This window comes from Amphimedon queenslandica, unplaced genomic scaffold (assembly GCF_000090795.2).
Source record: "Amphimedon queenslandica unplaced genomic scaffold, v1.1 AMPQUscaffold_13392, whole genome shotgun sequence".
NCBI classification, from domain to species: Eukaryota; Metazoa; Porifera; class Demospongiae; order Haplosclerida; family Niphatidae; genus Amphimedon; species Amphimedon queenslandica.
The window spans coordinates 159,674-177,017 of NW_003546372.1; the positions used below are offsets into that span (position 1 = coordinate 159,674).

The 17,344-nt window shown below is 35.8% G+C and overlaps 6 protein-coding genes across 11 annotated transcripts; 3 read left to right on the forward strand and 3 right to left on the reverse strand.

The window, feature by feature from the left end:
- Window positions 1-1,797: 1,797 nt before the first annotated feature.
- On the reverse strand, window positions 1,798-4,422 carry LOC100636410 (TGF-beta-activated kinase 1 and MAP3K7-binding protein 1-like). Its single transcript, XM_011405850.2, has 5 exons — window positions 4,337-4,422; window positions 3,905-4,287; window positions 3,662-3,844; window positions 3,441-3,610; window positions 1,798-2,248 (listed from the first exon to the last, which is right to left on the reverse strand). The coding sequence occupies exons 1-5, from the start codon at window positions 4,347-4,349 to the stop codon at window positions 1,909-1,911; spliced, it is 1,089 nt and encodes a 362-aa protein (XP_011404152.1). The 5' UTR covers window positions 4,350-4,422; the 3' UTR covers window positions 1,798-1,908.
- Window positions 4,423-4,445: 23 nt separating this feature from the next.
- On the reverse strand, window positions 4,446-6,287 carry LOC100636535 (TGF-beta-activated kinase 1 and MAP3K7-binding protein 1-like). The gene is made up of 4 exons (XM_003386838.2): window positions 5,401-6,287; window positions 5,153-5,344; window positions 4,929-5,098; window positions 4,446-4,871 (listed from the first exon to the last, which is right to left on the reverse strand). The coding sequence occupies exons 1-4, from the start codon at window positions 6,238-6,240 to the stop codon at window positions 4,529-4,531; spliced, it is 1,545 nt and encodes a 514-aa protein (XP_003386886.1). The 5' UTR covers window positions 6,241-6,287; the 3' UTR covers window positions 4,446-4,528.
- Window positions 6,288-6,298: 11 nt separating this feature from the next.
- On the forward strand, window positions 6,299-6,998 carry LOC100633132 (LYR motif containing protein 1-like). The gene is made up of 4 exons (XM_003386812.3): window positions 6,299-6,478; window positions 6,539-6,599; window positions 6,729-6,760; window positions 6,834-6,998. The coding sequence occupies exons 1-4, from the start codon at window positions 6,332-6,334 to the stop codon at window positions 6,933-6,935; spliced, it is 342 nt and encodes a 113-aa protein (XP_003386860.1). The 5' UTR covers window positions 6,299-6,331; the 3' UTR covers window positions 6,936-6,998.
- On the reverse strand, window positions 6,898-15,122 carry LOC100636662 (DNA topoisomerase 3-alpha-like). Of its 6 annotated transcripts, none has more exons than XM_019996929.1 (30): window positions 14,936-15,122; window positions 14,801-14,860; window positions 14,671-14,744; window positions 14,067-14,251; window positions 13,952-14,003; window positions 13,800-13,891; window positions 12,796-12,917; window positions 12,636-12,730; window positions 12,495-12,549; window positions 12,376-12,450; window positions 11,720-11,802; window positions 11,574-11,671; window positions 11,351-11,457; window positions 11,235-11,294; window positions 11,139-11,189; window positions 11,015-11,089; window positions 10,872-10,922; window positions 10,632-10,824; window positions 10,486-10,555; window positions 10,173-10,201; window positions 10,044-10,102; window positions 9,929-9,998; window positions 9,794-9,881; window positions 9,622-9,724; window positions 9,243-9,420; window positions 8,218-8,466; window positions 8,012-8,146; window positions 7,878-7,938; window positions 7,316-7,417; window positions 6,898-7,272 (listed from the first exon to the last, which is right to left on the reverse strand). In XM_019996929.1, exons 1-30 carry the CDS (start codon window positions 15,038-15,040, stop codon window positions 7,002-7,004), a joined length of 3,048 nt encoding a protein of 1,015 aa, XP_019852488.1. In that variant the 5' UTR covers window positions 15,041-15,122; the 3' UTR covers window positions 6,898-7,001. The 6 variants fall into 6 exon arrangements, with proteins under 6 accessions (XP_019852488.1, XP_019852489.1, XP_019852487.1 ...); XM_019996930.1 differs by having other exon boundaries at window positions 7,316-7,393; window positions 7,878-7,944; XM_019996928.1 differs by having other exon boundaries at window positions 7,878-7,944.
- Window positions 15,108-16,128, forward strand: LOC109582276 (uncharacterized). Its single transcript, XM_019996934.1, has 4 exons — window positions 15,108-15,147; window positions 15,193-15,701; window positions 15,752-15,889; window positions 15,942-16,128. The coding sequence occupies exons 1-4, from the start codon at window positions 15,141-15,143 to the stop codon at window positions 16,113-16,115; spliced, it is 828 nt and encodes a 275-aa protein (XP_019852493.1). The 5' UTR covers window positions 15,108-15,140; the 3' UTR covers window positions 16,116-16,128.
- A 384-nt stretch (window positions 16,129-16,512) lies between these two features.
- LOC109582285 (uncharacterized) lies at window positions 16,513-17,266 on the forward strand. The gene is made up of 3 exons (XM_019996952.1): window positions 16,513-16,806; window positions 16,855-16,992; window positions 17,041-17,266. Exons 1-3 carry the CDS (start codon window positions 16,591-16,593, stop codon window positions 17,218-17,220), a joined length of 534 nt encoding a protein of 177 aa, XP_019852511.1. The 5' UTR covers window positions 16,513-16,590; the 3' UTR covers window positions 17,221-17,266.
- Window positions 17,267-17,344: the final 78 nt, after the last annotated feature.

Genomic DNA, 17,344 nt, shown 5'->3' on the forward strand with positions numbered 1-17,344 from the left:
TAGCAATGGGTGCAACATTGGAATCAAATCTAACCGTTATGTTAAGATCACTGATATTAAAATCATAGACTGCAAATGCATTTAATTCAGTCAGAAATATGAAACAATCGAAATAATTGATGGCATCATTTGTACTTATAAACGTAAAGTAAATGGCTCCTCCATGAAGAAAGGCACTGTTATTAGCGAGAATAGTTGCACTGTTATTGTGAAGAATCAGATAAGAGGATGAAGAGAGGCCCATTGCTCCACCATACACTCCTGTATTATTAGCTATCAATACTGTATCATGCATATGAATGATACCTCTTGTTGTATGCAGTGGTGTTCCGGTGTTATTAAGAAAAGAATTATACTCAATAAATGATAAGTCCAAAGCAACTGCATCAAGTATGCTTGAGCTCTGAACTGAAGTGCTTGTAAACCCATTGTGAATGGCCCTCAGTTTGTTGTGCATAAATTTACAGTTTTGAAACAATACACGAGTACCTTCTTGAGTTCCTCTATACTTATCTTCCATGAGATACACAGCCCCACCAAAGTATGCTTTGTTATATTCAAAGGAGCAGTCCTTTAACCTCAGTGAGTAAGACGTGACGCTAGGTATTGCTACAGCATAGCGTGAGAGGTATAGCAATGCCGAGCCAGATAAAGCAATGTTATTTCTAAAATGACAATTCTCAATTGATATGCTGTTGTTACCTGTAATGTACGGAGCTTGTTGAGTTGGAGGGAAGATGATATCAACGATAATCATGACACCCTGGCCAGAGAGATTATGATCCATGAAATGCTCTGGGGTAAAATCAAAACCGTTCCTCTCAAATGTGCTGTCAGTGATGGATAAGTGTGAATTCTGGACACCAATGAATGCACCAAGCAATATACCACCTCCATGAGTAGCAGAATTATTCTTAAATAAACTCTGGTCGATATCCAAAGTGACATCATAGTCACTCTGGGCGAGGATCACTGATAGCCCACCACCACCTCCAGTTGGATAGGTAGTAAGAGAAGGAAGGAATGAAGGATAAATTAAGTAACTGGCAATAATGTCACAGTTAATATTGTAAAGGAAACTAGAGTTGCTGACACTCATGTGAGTAGAGTAGGAGACATTGTTATCAGTGTTGTGATAGTACACTAACAGGCCACCTCCTGTACTTTTCTGAGGCCCACTCACTGGCGTATTGTTAAAGAATACACAGGAATCAATGGTAAAACTTCCTAGAACATTAACTGCCATCAGTCCTATACCAATAGTGTCATTTACTGATACACCATATAATGTTACATCCAAGGCATTAATGATAACAGTACCAAAACGAAGTGCAGGATCAATGGAAAATGTTAACAAAAACTCGGGGACAGAGGAATTAATTTCATTACTAACATTGCTACCAGACAGACTACAGTTCAGTATGGTAACATATTTGATGGTTAGGTCAGTAATGTTTATAAAAGCTAATCCAACTCCTTCCTGGCAACTAATGACAGTGTCCTCCTCTTCACTACCAACTATACTAATATTGCTTATATCAGTAACAGGACTGAACCTTGTCAACCAGTGACAACCTGGTTGAAGAATTAACTCAACATTTGATGAAATATTTTCCAATGAATCTTGCAATTGGTAAGAGGCATTGTCTGGGGCTACACTGCAGTTAGGAGTGCTAGAATTCAAATCATTTAATAGAATGTCTCTTCCATTGGAGTGGCTGATGAGACAGAGAGCAGTGAAAACTACTAGCCAGCTACAGTGCTTCATTGACAACTCCATCTTTCTTTGTTATCATATACTAATGAAATTCTTTTATAACATTTTGTCAAAACAGTCATATGCATGATTACATAATTAAAACATGCATATATCAGCACACACACACATGGGGATTAGTGATCATCTCTTTAAAATTTAAGTACAATCAAAGTCATATCATCACGTTTCCTGCAGTTAACAGCTACTGTTGATCTAGGATCAGTCATTGCACTGTCATAGTAAACTACTTCGTGTGATATTTTAATATCTTGTAATACTTTATTTGCAATATCTTGAAGATCGACACTCTTTTCAGCTTCTTGTATTAACTGGAGTAGTCTAGGATATACATCACTGGTAGGAGGATCTGTTAAATACTCTAATGTCTTGTACACACCATCAGACATTAATAAAATGTATTCAATATCATTAATAGGATAAGGACCATTTATTGATGGAATAGCAATACCAGGAGGACCAGTAGCTGAACTGTGATAAAAGAGAGAGAGAGAGAGAGAGAGAGAGAGAGAGAGAGAGAGAGAGAGAGAGAGAGAGAGAGAGAGAGAGAGAGAGAGAGAGAGAGAGAGAGAGAGAGAGAGAGAGAGAGAGAGAGAGAGAGAGAGAGAGAGAGAGAGAGAGAGAGAGAGAGAGAGAGAGAGAGAGAGAGAGAGAGAGAGAGAGAGAGAGAGAGAGAGAGAGAGAGAGAGATTAAATAAAAGTGACATTAAATTTAAGAGAGGACACTACACCCAACTCTTGTCGATAGTCAGACGTCAGAGTGTTGGCCACAGTCGGTTGATGCTCCTAGTCTGCCTACCCGCCTAGGCTTCTTTCCTGGCTATCTACCTAGCATCCCACCATTGACCCTCTTTTCATGACTCAGAGACACCAATTGTCGTCATACCATGTGACAATATAAACAAACTTTTACAATTACTGTGTTAGCATGAAGCCGTGGTGAACAGCAGGCTAGGCAGTCCAGTCTTGAGAACCGGAACTGGGGGTTAAAACGTTTTTAATGGCCAAACTCTCACCTCCCTGCCTGCCTTAAAAAGCTGTTGTTACCAATATGGCTTGTACAGTTACATGTGTGCTGACACTAGATATACAGGGCCTATGCTTATTATCTAACACAACTGGGCTTACCACTACATACTGGGAGGTATTGGTTTCTTTTCTCCTGGCACTATAAACTTAACATGTGCTTGACCATGTGCTTTAGGTGATTATTATTTATTAGGTGATATTATTAATTAAGGCTGGGTTTTGGTTTGGCACTTAATGAATTATTTATGCATTGACATGTACATGTAAAACATATGCTCAGAGGGGGAGAGAGAGAGAGAGAGAGAGAGAGAGAGAGAGAGAAGCTAGGGAGTGTTCTGATACAAGTATAAAGGTTGTGTAGAAAGTTTGACCTTATTTGATTAAAATTGGATTTTTAAAAGTTGGTCTAAAATTGGGCCAAAGTCATTATGTTCTTGGGCCAAATTTTACCAAAAAGATTGAGAATTTTCCATTTTAAGCTATATTCCTCTGCATGTACATATGACACACATGTATACAGTGTATGGTTACATAGAAATTTTGAACTGATTGTAGCACAAATAATTTTTTATTTTCAAAATTTAGCATGGACTAACTTAAATTAGTTGCATACCACAGGTAATTGGTACCATACCTTAAAACATCCACATCTTTGTATCCTATTTTAATATTATAGTCCCCAATACTTCTTGTATTTTCATGACTTCCTAGTCTGCCATTTCTCTTTATTTGTTCGATATCCAATCCAAGATCCTTTAGTCTCTTTAGTTCATCTTCATTATCAACACCATGATCAACTGATAGCTGTTATAAAACAATACGATACATTATCATACTCCTCTCTCATTCTCTTACTTGTTTATGTTGATCCTTATAAACAGCAATAGCTCTTGAGTCCCCAACATTGGCTACATAAAGATTATTATTAAACACAACTGCAATAACAGCAGTAGTCCCTCCAGCCAGCTCTGGTTCTATCTCTTGCAATCTGTTAATCTTCTCTGGATACAGTATATAAGCTTCATACGACGTTACACCCTAACGACAACAATAACAACAATAATTTAAATATTATTCCGTATTATACTGCTCTGATACCTTTGGTAATGTGCCTAAAATATCATCTTTTTCTTCTACAAAATTTCTAATTTCTCGAAAGAACTTTTTTTCAGTTTCAAGTATCAGTTGGTTTAGTGTTTCCATGGGATTAGCTTTGAGTTCATCCAGTACATCTGGATTAATGAATCTGCTGTACAGCATACCTTCTGCTAACGTGGAACCTTTACTGCCATCATGACCATCAAATACAGCCATTATTATAGGATCATCTTGAGTGGATCTTGGGGTCAATATAAAACACTTGTCTTCATTGGTGTGGTCCGGGAAGGACGACATCACCTTCGATTCTGCTTCTATAGAGTAACGGGCATTTTCAATTGAATAATAACTGAAATATCCTGGAACAGTTCTCTTGCTTTTATCTGTAACAACAATAGATAATAACACCAGTATTTACGTTATAACACGTACCAGAAGTGGCCATTTTCTGCTTGTTTACAGAATACGCCCACTGAGAGAGGAGTGGCTCTTTACTTTTGCAACAACATGCATTATTTGTAAAACTAAGCTATAAATATAATTAAATTTTAAATTATAATTAAATATAATTATGCTCTAATAATCAAAACACACACAGCAAAGAAATAAACAAGAAATAAAGTTTTAAGAGAAGTGAAGTACCATCAATGTCATATCATCACGTTTTCTGCAGTTAACAGCAACTGTTGATCTAGGATCAGTCATTGCACTGTCATAATAAGCTTCTTTGTGTAATGCTTCAATATCTTGTAATACTTCCCTGGCAATATCTTGAAGATTAGCACTCTTTTCAGCTTTTTGTATTAACTGGAGTAGTCTAGGATATACATCACTGGTAGGAGGATCTGTTAAACACTCTAATGTCTTGTACACACCATCAGACATTAATAAAATGTATTCAATATCATTAATAGGATAAGGACCACTTATTGATGGAGTAGCAATACCAGGAGGACCAGTAGCTGAACTAAAAAGTCAATAAAGATAGGGAGAGATATGAATTCCCCATAATAAACACTCCAACCTTAAAATATCCACATCTTTGTATCCCTTTTTGATGTTATAGTCCCCAATACTTCTGGTATTTTCATGACTTCCTAGTCTACCATTTCTCTTTATTTGTTCAATATCTAATCCAAGATCCTTCAGTCTCTCAAGCTCATCTTCATTATCAACACAATGATCAACTGATAGCTAATATAAAACAACAACCAACAATTCCCTCTACTTCTCTCTCCTAGTACTTACTTGTCTAAATTTTTCAAAATGTTTCCTATAAACTGCAATAGCTCTTGAGTCCCCAACATTGGCTACATAAAGATTATTATTAAACACAACTGCAATAACAGCAGTTGTCCCTCCAGCCAGCTCTGGCTCTATCTCTTGCAATCTGTTAATCTTGTCTGGGTACAGTAGTGACGCTTGGTAAGAGTTAAGTCCCTAAGAAATACAAATTAAATATTACAAAACACAATAAAATAAAAAACAATTATTACCTTAGGCAATGTTGATTGTATGTCATTTTTTTCTTCAATATAATCATTAATTTTCTGAAAAAATACACGCTCCACATCATCAATCAAAGCATACAGTGTTGCTTTTGTTTCAAAACGAAGGCCCACAAGGACATCAGGATTAATGAATTTACTGAAGAGATATTGTTCAACCAGACCAGAAGCTTTGTTACCATCGTGCCCATCAAACACAGCCATGACAATGACATCATCAGTTTTAGCAAAGAACACCCTGTCCTCATTATAGTGATCTGGATCAGCAGATAATTCGCTTGTCTCCGTAATTGAATAACGACAATTAATAACTGAATTGTAACTGTAATACGGCTTTTCAATAGATTGGTACGTAATAGGAGGAGGGGTTATTGTAGGCGTGGCTTGTGATAAAACAGTGGGAGGGCTTGGCGACACTGTTGGCTTATCAGCTTCAACAATTGTCGTGGAGACATCGTTATTAGACACTGCACGCTCCGTATTAAATAAATTACACTTAGAACCACCAGTGTTCTCTCCTCTCTGCACGTCCAGTTTACCACTGTCCATTGTAGCGTTAGAGCGTCTATCATCATCACCAATATCCAGTATAGTGTCAGCGGGTGTAGTATCTATATTCTCATTAGACTGGTAAGATGGTAGTGGCTTTGCCCCGTTACCAGTCATTAATGGCGTGAAACAAGTGCTGGTATTATCTGACTCTGATGATTGCTCTCCGTTGCTCTTGACAGGATAAGAAGAAGGAATGGGATCCGATGAATTAGGGTCGACATCAGGAGGACTCTCTTCATCTGCTCTTCTTCCAGCACGAGAGTTACGGCAGCCCATTATTGGTGTTGACTTGACCTGTAGTGTCGTGACTATAAAAAATTAATAGGTGTGACCAAATGATTATATTAATTTTGACACGCCCACTGTCATGTCTTCCAGCAGAGAAGTCCTGTCCTTGTATCGTAGGATCCTGTCACTTGCTCGAGTATGGAGAGCAACCGTTGAATCTGACAGTGTGATAGAGAGGAAATACATTAAGGAGGAGGCGAGGAGACTTTTTCACAAAAATAAATATGTAAGAACAGTAAGATATGGTTTGAAATTTTAAATTATAAAAATTGAATTTTTTTGATAGCTGCAAGATCCTTTGGAGATAAGAGGGTGCATTGAAGAAGCAAAATCAAGAATAGATCTAGGTAAATGAGAACATTGCTACTGAATAGAACAGCCTCATCAACTCCTTGAGTGAAAGAGGCTGCTGTAGTACGCTACATATAATTTGCACAAGACTAAATTCACTTCTACTTTCACTTTTTAATATACAGCTCTACATTATAACAATCCTTATCCAAGACTGGTGAGCAAGTTCTCTACTCTCTTTTCTTCCATTTCATGATCTCTCTTTATCTTTTACTTAAAAATTCCCTTAGGTCAATTTCCCACAAACATTTGTTCCGGCCAGCAAACACAAAAGAGCACAAAAAAGACAAACAAATCAATCAAAACCAATTTATATCAACTCACAAGAATAACAATAATATGTATACCAGTGTATTATGATAATATCTTTTCTTATCAAAATTAGTGACGTTAAACTATCAATTATTATTAGGGCATGTTCTCTTAGTGTGTCCCAATGTGTGACATATACTGCAAGTGGGTCCTGCTCTCTTTTTCTTTGCACCCTGTTCATCATCATCCCCTCCTCTACTGCTAAACGTTCTACCTCTTGATTTCCCCCCTGCACTGGAACCCATGCCACTGGGTCCGGGATTATCCATCCACTCGAAGAACCCGCACTGCTCGTCTCGCGGTTTAGGACAAGTACGAAATAATCTCCCTTGATTATTGCCAGACTGAACGGTCCTCCTGTCATTAAAATCATAATTATTCAGCTACCATATTAACATACTGTACAGCAGGTAGTCCACAGCGACAGGTACCAGCATTACTTCCTCCTCCTCCTCCCCATCTCCCTCTCCCTCCTCCTCTAAAGGGATATGTAGAATGTATACTAGTTGTTACCGTAGGGGACCTTTTTTTGAGGGCTGTAAATTTTGCGGATTTTACAATTTTTTGAAGATACGCAAAAATTACTTCCGCGAAAACAAATTATTACAATATAAAATGGCAGACGGCATAAATTTGCGATCTTAAGGTAAATTTGTGAAATTTACAGCCCTTGAAAAAAGGTGTCCTACAGTATCTCGCTGGTGAAATAACTTTTTTGGAAAATGCTGTACTTTCATTATAAACTTTTAAAAATTATACAAATGGGACAATTGTCCCTCCAAAAATTGTTATTGTAGCAACACCTAAAATTGTAGCAACACCTAAAACTCTAAGACTTGACACTAACAAACTAAATTATTTCTTTATATACTATGAAAAGATGGTAATATCATCGTGGGGCGTACCATTATCAAGATTTTAGTTAATATACAGTACAGACACACATCTCAATCAATCAATACCTTTTAGTGAATAGAAAACCAGGAGCACTACCACCTGGAAAAGAACCTCTACCTCCTCCTCCTATTCCAATTATAATAAAAATAATAGAATTATAAATAATTATAATAAACAACAACAGTATACATGTACTAACTGTTAAAGAAGGGTTGTTGCTGCTGAGTATGGTATGATGTTGATTGTTGATTATTGGAATCCGACTCATCCGCCCAAAGAAAGAAATTGCATTTTCCTTCTTCGTCCCTTTTAGCACATTTATAAAACTGACGCCCTAATGAAATTAATATAATAATAATAATAATAAAATAATAATAATAATAATAAAATAATTAATATAATTACCTTTATTAATACTTTGTTCATTTCTCACAGTTAATAATATTGCTTCAATACCACAGTTGCAAACCACGCCCCCTACTCCACCCCCTATCATCCCCACTCCAGTGTATGAAGGACCAGCTCCTCTGCCAATATTATAAGCCCCACCCCCTCCAGGAGGAGGAGGAGGGGGTGGTGGGGGTCCAAAATTATTGGTATGATTGAATCCCCTTCCTCTTGAGTGAGTGGAGGAGCCCCTAGTACTACCTCTACCTATTTTCATAATAATAATAATAATAATAATAATAATAATAATGATGATGATGATGATAATGCCAAAGAGAATTCTCTATTTTTATAATTTTATTTGATATATATTAAGCTAGATTTACAATAATGTAACTTTAACTGGTGACATCACTTACAATGTACATGTACATGTATCTTGAACGTAGCATAAGACCAAACTGAGATTGAAAATGATTTAAAGAGAATTCTCCACTTTTAAATTTTTTTGTGATATATGTTCTTATGCTGCTGATATATGTTCTTATGTTGCATAGAAAGTTTGAGCTCATTCAGATCAAGTTTGAATTTTTGAAAAATTTTAAAAATTACTTTAAAATCAGGCCAATGGCCAAATTAGGCTATAGCTTTGGTCAAATTTTGTCAAAAGTGGCTAGGAGAGAATTCTTCATTTGTTAAAATTTTTTCTGATAAAAATATATGTTCTTAATGTTGTTTAGAAATTTGAAATTAATTCTGATCTAAATGCATGGTACTGTATAGCAAAAAATTTTCATGGATTTCGCCTTTTTCAAAATTAAAAAAAAATAAAATCCGCGATATTCAATTTAATAAGGTTCAAAATGGCCAAAAAGTAAAAAACCACAAAAATTAAAGTCACGAAATTAATTTTTAGACGGATCTGCAAAAATTTTGGGCCACGAAAATTTCTTGCTATACCGTATTTTGCCAAAATTGCTATGAAAGAATTTTCTACTTTTATTACATATTTCTATGCATGTACAGTAAATTATCAAATTGACCTCTGGTTGATGTCTGAGACTGCGTTGGTGCCGTCCCTTCTTTGATTGGTCGGAAGTTAAGTACATTAATCAAATTACCGTCACACGTTGAACAGCCAGTGTATTCATCTGACATGAAATGAGGGGTGGAGCCACGTTGAAACTTAAACGATAAATAACTAACAGGCGGTGGGTAGCACTAAAAGAGAAGAGGAGAGAGAGAGAGTGCAATTTTAATTGTGTCCAGTAATTATATTTTTTCAGTGCACCAGGGACTAGGGATTAAACTCTATTTATTATTCAAAATAAATTATGCTTTAATTTATTATCTATCAAATGTCCCTTAATAAATAGACTAAAACACATAAAAAAGTGATTTCAAGACACTAAAAATTCTTACATTATTACAGCGCTGAGTTGGGTGTGGTTTTGCTTCAATCACTGACGATGGAAAGAACTGCAAACTGCGGCAGTGAGGAAACCCCAAACAACTTAACATATATCTAAACAAAAACAACAACAATAACAACAACAACAATAACAACAACACTAGATCATACTGTAACACTCACCCTCCATCTTTCTTTCTTTTCACAACCATGTCTTTCTCCTTGCAAAATGGACACCTCCTAACAGCGTCACTAAGAAGTGGCTCTTGAGCTGAAATAAAAAATAATCATAAAAGTCATTATTAATTTATTTATTACTTTGTTCTTGTTCATTAAAATCTCTTGCTTCTCCAAAATACTTGGATAGCGAGAGATCAAGTTTTCTAGCCTAAAAGACAAGCAAAAATAACAAAAAACAATAGCAAATATTTACTTGCTGCTTTGCTTGAACAAAAACTCTTTTATATTTATCAAGCATTTCTCTTACAACATCTAAATGATATAAATAAATACTATATTTTGTCTTAATTGTTTAGTCAAAAATAATACAAACAAGCCTTACCATCTTTAGTACAATATCCATCACAAATCCTACAAATAATAAAAGTAAAAAATACAATTACATACATGTATATAATGTAGCATACCGTATAGCGGGATTTATTGACGAGTAAAAAATTTGACGAAAACAGTAAATTTCCCCGGTTGGCCAGTTTTAATTTGACAAATAGTGCCCTTCGCATACACGCGGCATAAACAAAAAAATTTTTGATGGTTATAAAATTTGACGTTTTATTTTAAATTGTCAACTCGTCAAAATAAAACCTTCGTCAATAAATCCCGCTATACGGTACATGTACATGCATTTTCTCTACCTTTTTAACTTGTCCTCCAGTTCAGCTCTTAGTTTAGGTTTTGATAGCTGATATCCCATTGAATCATAGCCTGTAAAACACACTCATTAGTGACAAGAAAGTAGAGATATTGGAAGGCAAGATGCATGTTACTTATAATCAGTTACCCTCAACAAGTCCTATTCCAAGTTCTCCTGGTACGAAACTGCCGTCAGATTGTACTCCAACATACGAGCGAGTTTTAATCGTTTCGATATGCTCAGCGTGTGTAGCATCAGTCCCTATGCCATGTTTGTCCATTAAAGCAATTAGATCAGCTTCTTGTAATAGTGATGGTGGGTTGGTTTCGCCTTCTATCATCTATAAACAACAACAAACAATAAACAATAACAAAGAGACAACAATACTTCAATTGCTGATGGTAAAAATGTCCCATTTAGCTGATACTGTGGTAGAGTCTATCAAATAAAAATAAAATATAATACGCAACCTTCTATTACTGATCCAATAAGATAGCAAATATAAAAATTTTAAGAATAATTGTTCCTACTTTATCGGCCCATTTGTCATAAATATACACATCAAGGTAATTCCTGGCAGTGATGACTAAACCTTTAGCTATAAACTGTCATCATAATATCATACAATTATTAGTTAATAGTAAATTGACTAACTCTTTCTCCTCCTATCTCTATTTCAACAGTAGTTTCATTACCTTCAGCATTCTGAGGGAGGGAGATGAAAAAGGAGAGGTTTATAAATGTATTTACTTTTGAACAGCAAGCTAGAAAATGTCTTACAACAAATTCATACAGTCGTTGTTCGTTACCCTAAAAATAAATAAACAATGATAAACAACAACAGCAACAACAACAATTAAACTAACAGTAAGACTATTCGTGTATTTCACTGGATGTATTGGTGGATGAGCATTATCTGTCTTCTGACCATTTCTTGGAGTAGGACCAACAGACAACACATTACCAGCAAAACCTGTATTAATAACTAGTATTAATAACTGATGATATTAATGACATATATTCAATAGCTGGCATTCTCTATCTCTTCATATAAATGCACATACAATGTATCTCTCATCTCTCTCTCACCTCCCCATCTATGATCCTGTGTCTGTTCTCTAATTAAAGAGACAAGATCAAAAGATTCCGGAAATATGTTAGTCTCTGTTCTAGGGTAACTAATGAACCTGAGAGAGAGAGGAAGATAAAGAGAGAGGAGAAAAGGGGCCCTATACCCTTGTGTGTAGAGTTTTTCAGCAATCTTCATAGTCTCTTTTGCACTGATACGTAACTTCCTTGAACACAACTTCTCTAATTCCTATGACAGGGTAGTCCATCAAAAATGGTTAGGACAAAATTCTTACATTTTCTGATATAAATACACATTCTAAAAGTTGAGAGCTACAATGTAGAATTTTTGTTCGAAATTAGATCTTTAGCCAGAAAATAAAATCAGGTCAATCAGCTTAAACTTTTTACACAGCACATTAGTAACGCGGTAGCGTTGCTAAGTAGGATTCACCCCACTTCAAAATGGCTGGCCTGCTTCGACTTTTGCAGCCTTGCTCTATAAGGCATTAATATGTATCAGAAAATAATTTCAGAGCCAATTTTCAGAAACATTAATCCATGTTTCAAAAAAATTGCTACCATACGTTTATTTTCGCAGTTAAATAATTCATGTTTTTTGCTCAACCACAAAAATTTAAATTGTGAAATTCTACATCTCCATTGCCACATGGTGCAGTTTGCAAGCTATTCATAAAAATTTATTATGCAAAAATAAGCCGGTATATGATATTTTCATAACTCAAAACTTTTAGTTGGAATTTCTACATAGCACAAGGACATCAATAAGTACATGTGTATAATAAAAAACCATCATCCTTACTACTGTGTCCAGTGGGCACGGCCTCCACTTGCTCTTTGGTTTACTTTTGATATCAACAACACGAGCTGTGGGATTCTATTTAATGCCCACCACATAAACAAACAAAGAAATACACATACCTCCATACAGAGCTGGTACAAAATGAGACAACAAGTATGATTGAACAATCTAACCCTATTATTATTATTATTATTATTATTATTATTAATATTATTACTATTTTTATATTCTCTTGCTATTTTTTTATCATTATATCTTACCTTTTCCAATTGAAGCTTACATTTTCATTGCTTGCCTGGTGAGTGACTGTTATCTTATAAAATGTCTCTGGAACAAACGCTTGTATTTCCTTATACTAAGAGAGGAAGAAAAAGACCTACCATATTAACTCTCTCCCTTCCATCCCTCTCTCTCTCTTACTCTATCAACCACAAATCCAAGTGTAGGGAACTGGCATGGCCCATAGGATACTAACTGGTCTGAGAGGATATTAGGAAATACCTTACGCAACCTCATGGTCTGAAACCTAGTGAATGCACAACCTACAACAACAACAACTAATAAATATCTCATCATCATCATCATCACTATAATAAAACATGCTTTAGGAGGGAGAGGATGAGGGTTTCCCCTACAGCATGCTAAGTGAGCTACAATAGTAAAAAGCATGTTGGAGTAACCACCATACTCTCCCCAATTAATGCACCCTCCTATTATTAAACCTCTACATGGCATTGTAATTAGAAAGTCCCATTGTTTACAGGTATATTGAGTACTTTGCTAAGCACCTCCTGGAGCATTTCATAATTGTTCCTATCTAAACAATGACCACCTGAGATATGTAATTATTTATCAAGAGGTGTTAATTGGGGCGAGTATAGTACAGTATAAAAAATTCATTAAAAAATCCAATTTTGATCGGAATCAATTTAAACTTTCAACATAGCATAAGAATATGTACATGTACATGCATCAAAAATGGAGAATCTTTTTCTTTTCATTTTTGACAGAATTTGGCCTAAGATTCTGGTATTATCATTGGCCTAATTTTGGGGAAACTTTTAAAAATTTGTAAAAAATTCAATTGTGATTGGAATCAGCTCAAAATTTCCACGCAACACAAAGACAGGCATATGTATCAGGAAAATTATAGAAGTGGAGAGTTCTCTACTTTTCATTTTTGGTGAAATTTAGGCAAAGTCGCTGTAGGGTCTTTGGCCCAATTTCGAAGCAACTTAAAAATTCATTAAAAACCAATTTCGATTAGAATCAGTTCAAAATTTCTAAGCAACATAAGTATATGCATCAATATATATATATATATATATATATATATATATATATATATATATATATATCTTCTAGCCATTTTTGATAAAATACTGGGTCTTTGCCCAAATTATTTTTCCATTTATTATATTTACCTATTCTAAGATCAAGCTCTTGTCTTGCCTCAACAGCATCAACCATCCTTTTATCCAACACAGTAAGATTAGTACAAGCTCTGGTTATAGACCTGAGGAGAGAGAGACAGAGGACTATGAGAGTAACAATATTAAATGTACCACTAACTAACTGGGGCGTTATTTCCGAAAACCTTGCTCTGTGAATTCGCAATCTTTGTCTTACTATATAAAAATTATTATAATAAAAAAACGATTAACAATATATTCATTAGTTAATTAAATTACCTTCAAAACACACATCCACTATTTCCTGTGCTATGTCTTCTCCCTCCCTGTCTCCATCGGTCCACAGTATAACATCCTGACATCCTCTTATCTCTCTTTGTATGGTTCTCTTTATTGGGATGAAATCAGGCTGGACACTCTTCTCTACTTGTGCATCAAACAACTTGATGGGTGCACAATTCTGCCTATAGTCATTTATTAATTGACAGCAGTTAGTTGTTAATAGAGGATATGCGTGCTAAGTATATTCATAACTTTTAAGTACCGTATATCCAACCCACACAGTAAATTGGCCGCCATGTTGGACGTCAAGTTTATTAAGAGTTCAATGGGGGAAAACACATTTTCTTGCCTTGCTACCTTCTTGAGGCCTTTTTCGGAAGCTTAGAAAGCATTCTTAGGATCTAATGGGGTCTAGTAGTCACCTGTTATTAAGAAATACAGAGCGGTTTCCTGGTACCAAGCCTTTTTCTACTGTTTCTCCATCGCTGCCAATAGAAAACTGATGTCCAACGAATTAATTTTTTTTCTTGAAAGTTATTACGGTATGCAATGAATATACTTAGCACGCATATCCTCTATTAATAAGTATAGTTATTTATACCAGTTGCGATATATTTGAATAAAGTCCAGTTGCATTAGGTGACCGGATACTGAGGTCATTACCATTTGGTGCTCCTATTAATTAAATTATTAATTGAATTAATCATTTATTAAAATAACAATTAACATACTCTTCCCAAGATGTGGAGGTTGAATTCATATATTTTATTAAATTTTGAAAATCCTTCACGCTGTAAAAAGAGAGAGAGGGGTGTTACATGTATCCACGACCACGTGTACAGTGTATTGTATAATATATTTCTCACTCTCTGAAATCCCCTCCGTCCGGACATGACTTTTGCTAGCTCTTTGGCTGCGTCGTTTTTCTCTGCAACGTTTAAAATCTTTGGAAGGGAAGGTCTGGCGGCCATTTTGTGTTCCACGTTCTTCCACCTGCTAAATAGGCGTGACTAAAATTGCAAGTTTAGCCACACCCAGTTAAGGTGGAGCTGGTTCAATGTTTACTCTGTAATGTCAGGTAAGGCTCTTTGGGTATTTATTTATTTATTTACAAAATATACAGGGATCAGTACAGACAATGGGTCACAGGATAGGACTAACAGCTCTTGTTCTAGCATAGAGAGAATAGAGGAAGAAGCGAGAAGAAACGAAACTACCAACAGATCTACACCAGCAAGTACTCAAAATAGAAGAGAAGCTCCTACAAGACAGGAAAGCACTCTTACACGGGGAACTCTTGATGTAACGACAAGACAGGCGAGTACTATTGGAAGGGACACTCGGGATACATCGTTTAATGATCCACGAGGAGCTGTCAGTGCTGATGGAGAAGATCAAGATCATGGTAACAGACGAAGACAGCAGCGAATCATTGACCCTGTTGATTATTCTACACCTCCTCCACCTTATCCTGGTTTACATCGGACACTATCAGCTCAAGAGAGAGCTGCCACAAGACGCCACGCTCCAGTTCATAATGTCTTGCAACATTCATCAACAGTTCCTGTAATAGGTCGACATAGCAATCCAACAAGATTTAGATCTACAAATCCAAACTTAATACCATCAATTGTGAGACAATAATTGTTATTATTATTCTTATTATTGATTTGTGTGTATAGTACCACCAAGAAGAAGATCCTAACGCAAGATATGCAAGGCAGATGACCACTTCATTGTGTTTATTGGTTACCTGTGTTGCAATCTGTAATATAGGATCATTATTTTTCACCATACCTGCTGTTTTGTGTGCTTGGAAGGTAGGTCTAATTGCTGCCACTCTAATTTATAATTTACATTATTTTTCTTCAGGCAGTCCAAGCTAGTATGAATGATCAGTATCGCAAAGCTGAGAAGAGGAGGAATATTTCAATACTGTTTTTTTGGATAGGAGTCGTCCAATTTGTTATTTTATTATTACTAATCTCTCTTATTGTAGCAATCTTTTTATTAATTGAGGATGGTGTATTATCTTTTAATGGTTAATCATTATTTTTAACGACCTGGGGGCGTAGCCCCCAGGTCGTTCCTATAATTGATTTCACCGTCGCGCTATCTATCTATTATATTTATTTATTTGTATGTCCACACTTACATTTCTTCTATACACGTTGTATTAGAGAAATAACAAGCCTTAGCAACCACCCGCCCACGCTCCTTTACATGAGTGGGTGTGGCCACGGCAAACAAAATGGCGGCTTACACATGGAACAAAGTTAAGAGCTTTCTAACAGCAAGAGAGCATAGGATACTGTCTAAAGACTTCTCTAGAAGCATTATAAGGTAGAGAGAGCCTCTATAAGTCTTAATAATGACCAAGTTGTACTTGCAAGGTGGTGAAATCAATTATAGGAATATTTTTTACCCTGTTACGCTTGTTATTGATGGATCAATGAATAATAATAAAGCTAGGCGTGGCTCATTATTGCTACAAAAAAGCAAAGACGCATTTTAACATAAAATGGCATCAAGTGAAGCAAGCACTACAGTACCACCCACTCCTAGTGCCCCAGCAGAGTTTGAACTTCAGCAGAGCCCACCTACTGGACAAGATGCAGCAGCAGTAGAGCTGCAACCACCTCCATATGAACCAACTGCTGTGAGTGCTATTACAGCTCAACCAATAATAACCACTCAACAGCCATCAGCAGCTCCTAATGGGCAAATTCAAGAGATAGTAAGACAATGTGTACAAAATTACTATCATTTTTATTATTATTCATAGCACGATGATCCTAATTACAGAAGTCAAGAATACAATCCACAAATGGTGTGTTCGTTATGTGTGCTGGTGACATGTCTCATTTGCTGCAACTTTTCATCGTTAATGTTTACAGTGCCTGCTGTAATATTCTCATGGAGAGTAAGTGCCAAGTCAATAAATATTATTATCATTATTAATGATCTGTAGGCAGTACAAGCTGCTCAAGAAAATAAGTATCGTGATGCAGATCAGAGGAAGAATGTTGCTTATACATGTGTATTGCTAGCAATGTTCCAGTTTTTCATTATGATTATACTACTGGCTATTGCTGCTGCAGTATTTACTTTAGTAGAAACTGATGTAATAGATATAAGTGCATCTGAGTGAAATTTAAGTAGATATAAGCTCTAAATGAATTATGTTTACAAATTAAGGTGTGGCTCATTGTTGTTTGCTGTTGTCTGAAAGTGCAGCAATTAATGGATAGTGCTCCTCCCTATGATCCTAATAT

What these genes read in the sequence shown, in the direction of transcription:
- LOC109582285 (XM_019996952.1), top strand. Translation starts at nt 16,591, where the DNA reads ATGGCATCAAGTGAAGCAAGCACTACAGTACCACCCACTCCTAGTGCC. An exon ending in ATGGGCAAATTCAAGAGATA is followed by an intron (nt 16,807 to 16,854) that starts GTAAGACAATGT and finishes TATTATTCATAG; the next exon opens with CACGATGATCCTAATTACAG. An exon ending in CTGTAATATTCTCATGGAGA is followed by an intron (nt 16,993 to 17,040) that starts GTAAGTGCCAAG and finishes AATGATCTGTAG; the next exon opens with GCAGTACAAGCTGCTCAAGA.
- LOC100636662 (XM_019996928.1), bottom strand. Translation starts at nt 15,040, where the DNA reads ATGGCCGCCAGACCTTCCCTTCCAAAGATTTTAAACGTTGCAGAGAAA. An exon ending in ACCTCCACATCTTGGGAAGA is followed by an intron (nt 14,745 to 14,800) that starts GTATGTTAATTG and finishes TTTAATTAATAG; the next exon opens with GAGCACCAAATGGTAATGAC. An exon ending in CAACTCAGCGCTGTAATAAT is followed by an intron (nt 9,421 to 9,621) that starts GTAAGAATTTTT and finishes CTTCTCTTTTAG; the next exon opens with TGCTACCCACCGCCTGTTAG.
- LOC100636410 (XM_011405850.2), bottom strand. An exon ending in TTTTAGGCACATTACCAAAG is followed by an intron (nt 3,845 to 3,904) that starts GTATCAGAGCAG and finishes TGTTGTCGTTAG; the next exon opens with GGTGTAACGTCGTATGAAGC. An exon ending in ATAAGGATCAACATAAACAA is followed by an intron (nt 3,611 to 3,661) that starts GTAAGAGAATGA and finishes GTTTTATAACAG; the next exon opens with CTATCAGTTGATCATGGTGT.
- LOC100636535 (XM_003386838.2), bottom strand. Translation starts at nt 6,240, where the DNA reads ATGGGCTGCCGTAACTCTCGTGCTGGAAGAAGAGCAGATGAAGAGAGT. An exon ending in ATTTTGAAAAATTTAGACAA is followed by an intron (nt 5,099 to 5,152) that starts GTAAGTACTAGG and finishes GTTTTATATTAG; the next exon opens with CTATCAGTTGATCATTGTGT. An exon ending in AAAGATGTGGATATTTTAAG is followed by an intron (nt 4,872 to 4,928) that starts GTTGGAGTGTTT and finishes TTGACTTTTTAG; the next exon opens with TTCAGCTACTGGTCCTCCTG.
- LOC109582276 (XM_019996934.1), top strand. An exon ending in CAAACTTAATACCATCAATT is followed by an intron (nt 15,702 to 15,751) that starts GTGAGACAATAA and finishes TTGTGTGTATAG; the next exon opens with TACCACCAAGAAGAAGATCC. An exon ending in CTGTTTTGTGTGCTTGGAAG is followed by an intron (nt 15,890 to 15,941) that starts GTAGGTCTAATT and finishes ATTTTTCTTCAG; the next exon opens with GCAGTCCAAGCTAGTATGAA.
- LOC100633132 (XM_003386812.3), top strand. Translation starts at nt 6,332, where the DNA reads ATGTCTTCCAGCAGAGAAGTCCTGTCCTTGTATCGTAGGATCCTGTCA. An exon ending in TTTTTCACAAAAATAAATAT is followed by an intron (nt 6,479 to 6,538) that starts GTAAGAACAGTA and finishes TTTTTTTGATAG; the next exon opens with CTGCAAGATCCTTTGGAGAT. An exon ending in ACAATCCTTATCCAAGACTG is followed by an intron (nt 6,761 to 6,833) that starts GTGAGCAAGTTC and finishes AAATTCCCTTAG; the next exon opens with GTCAATTTCCCACAAACATT.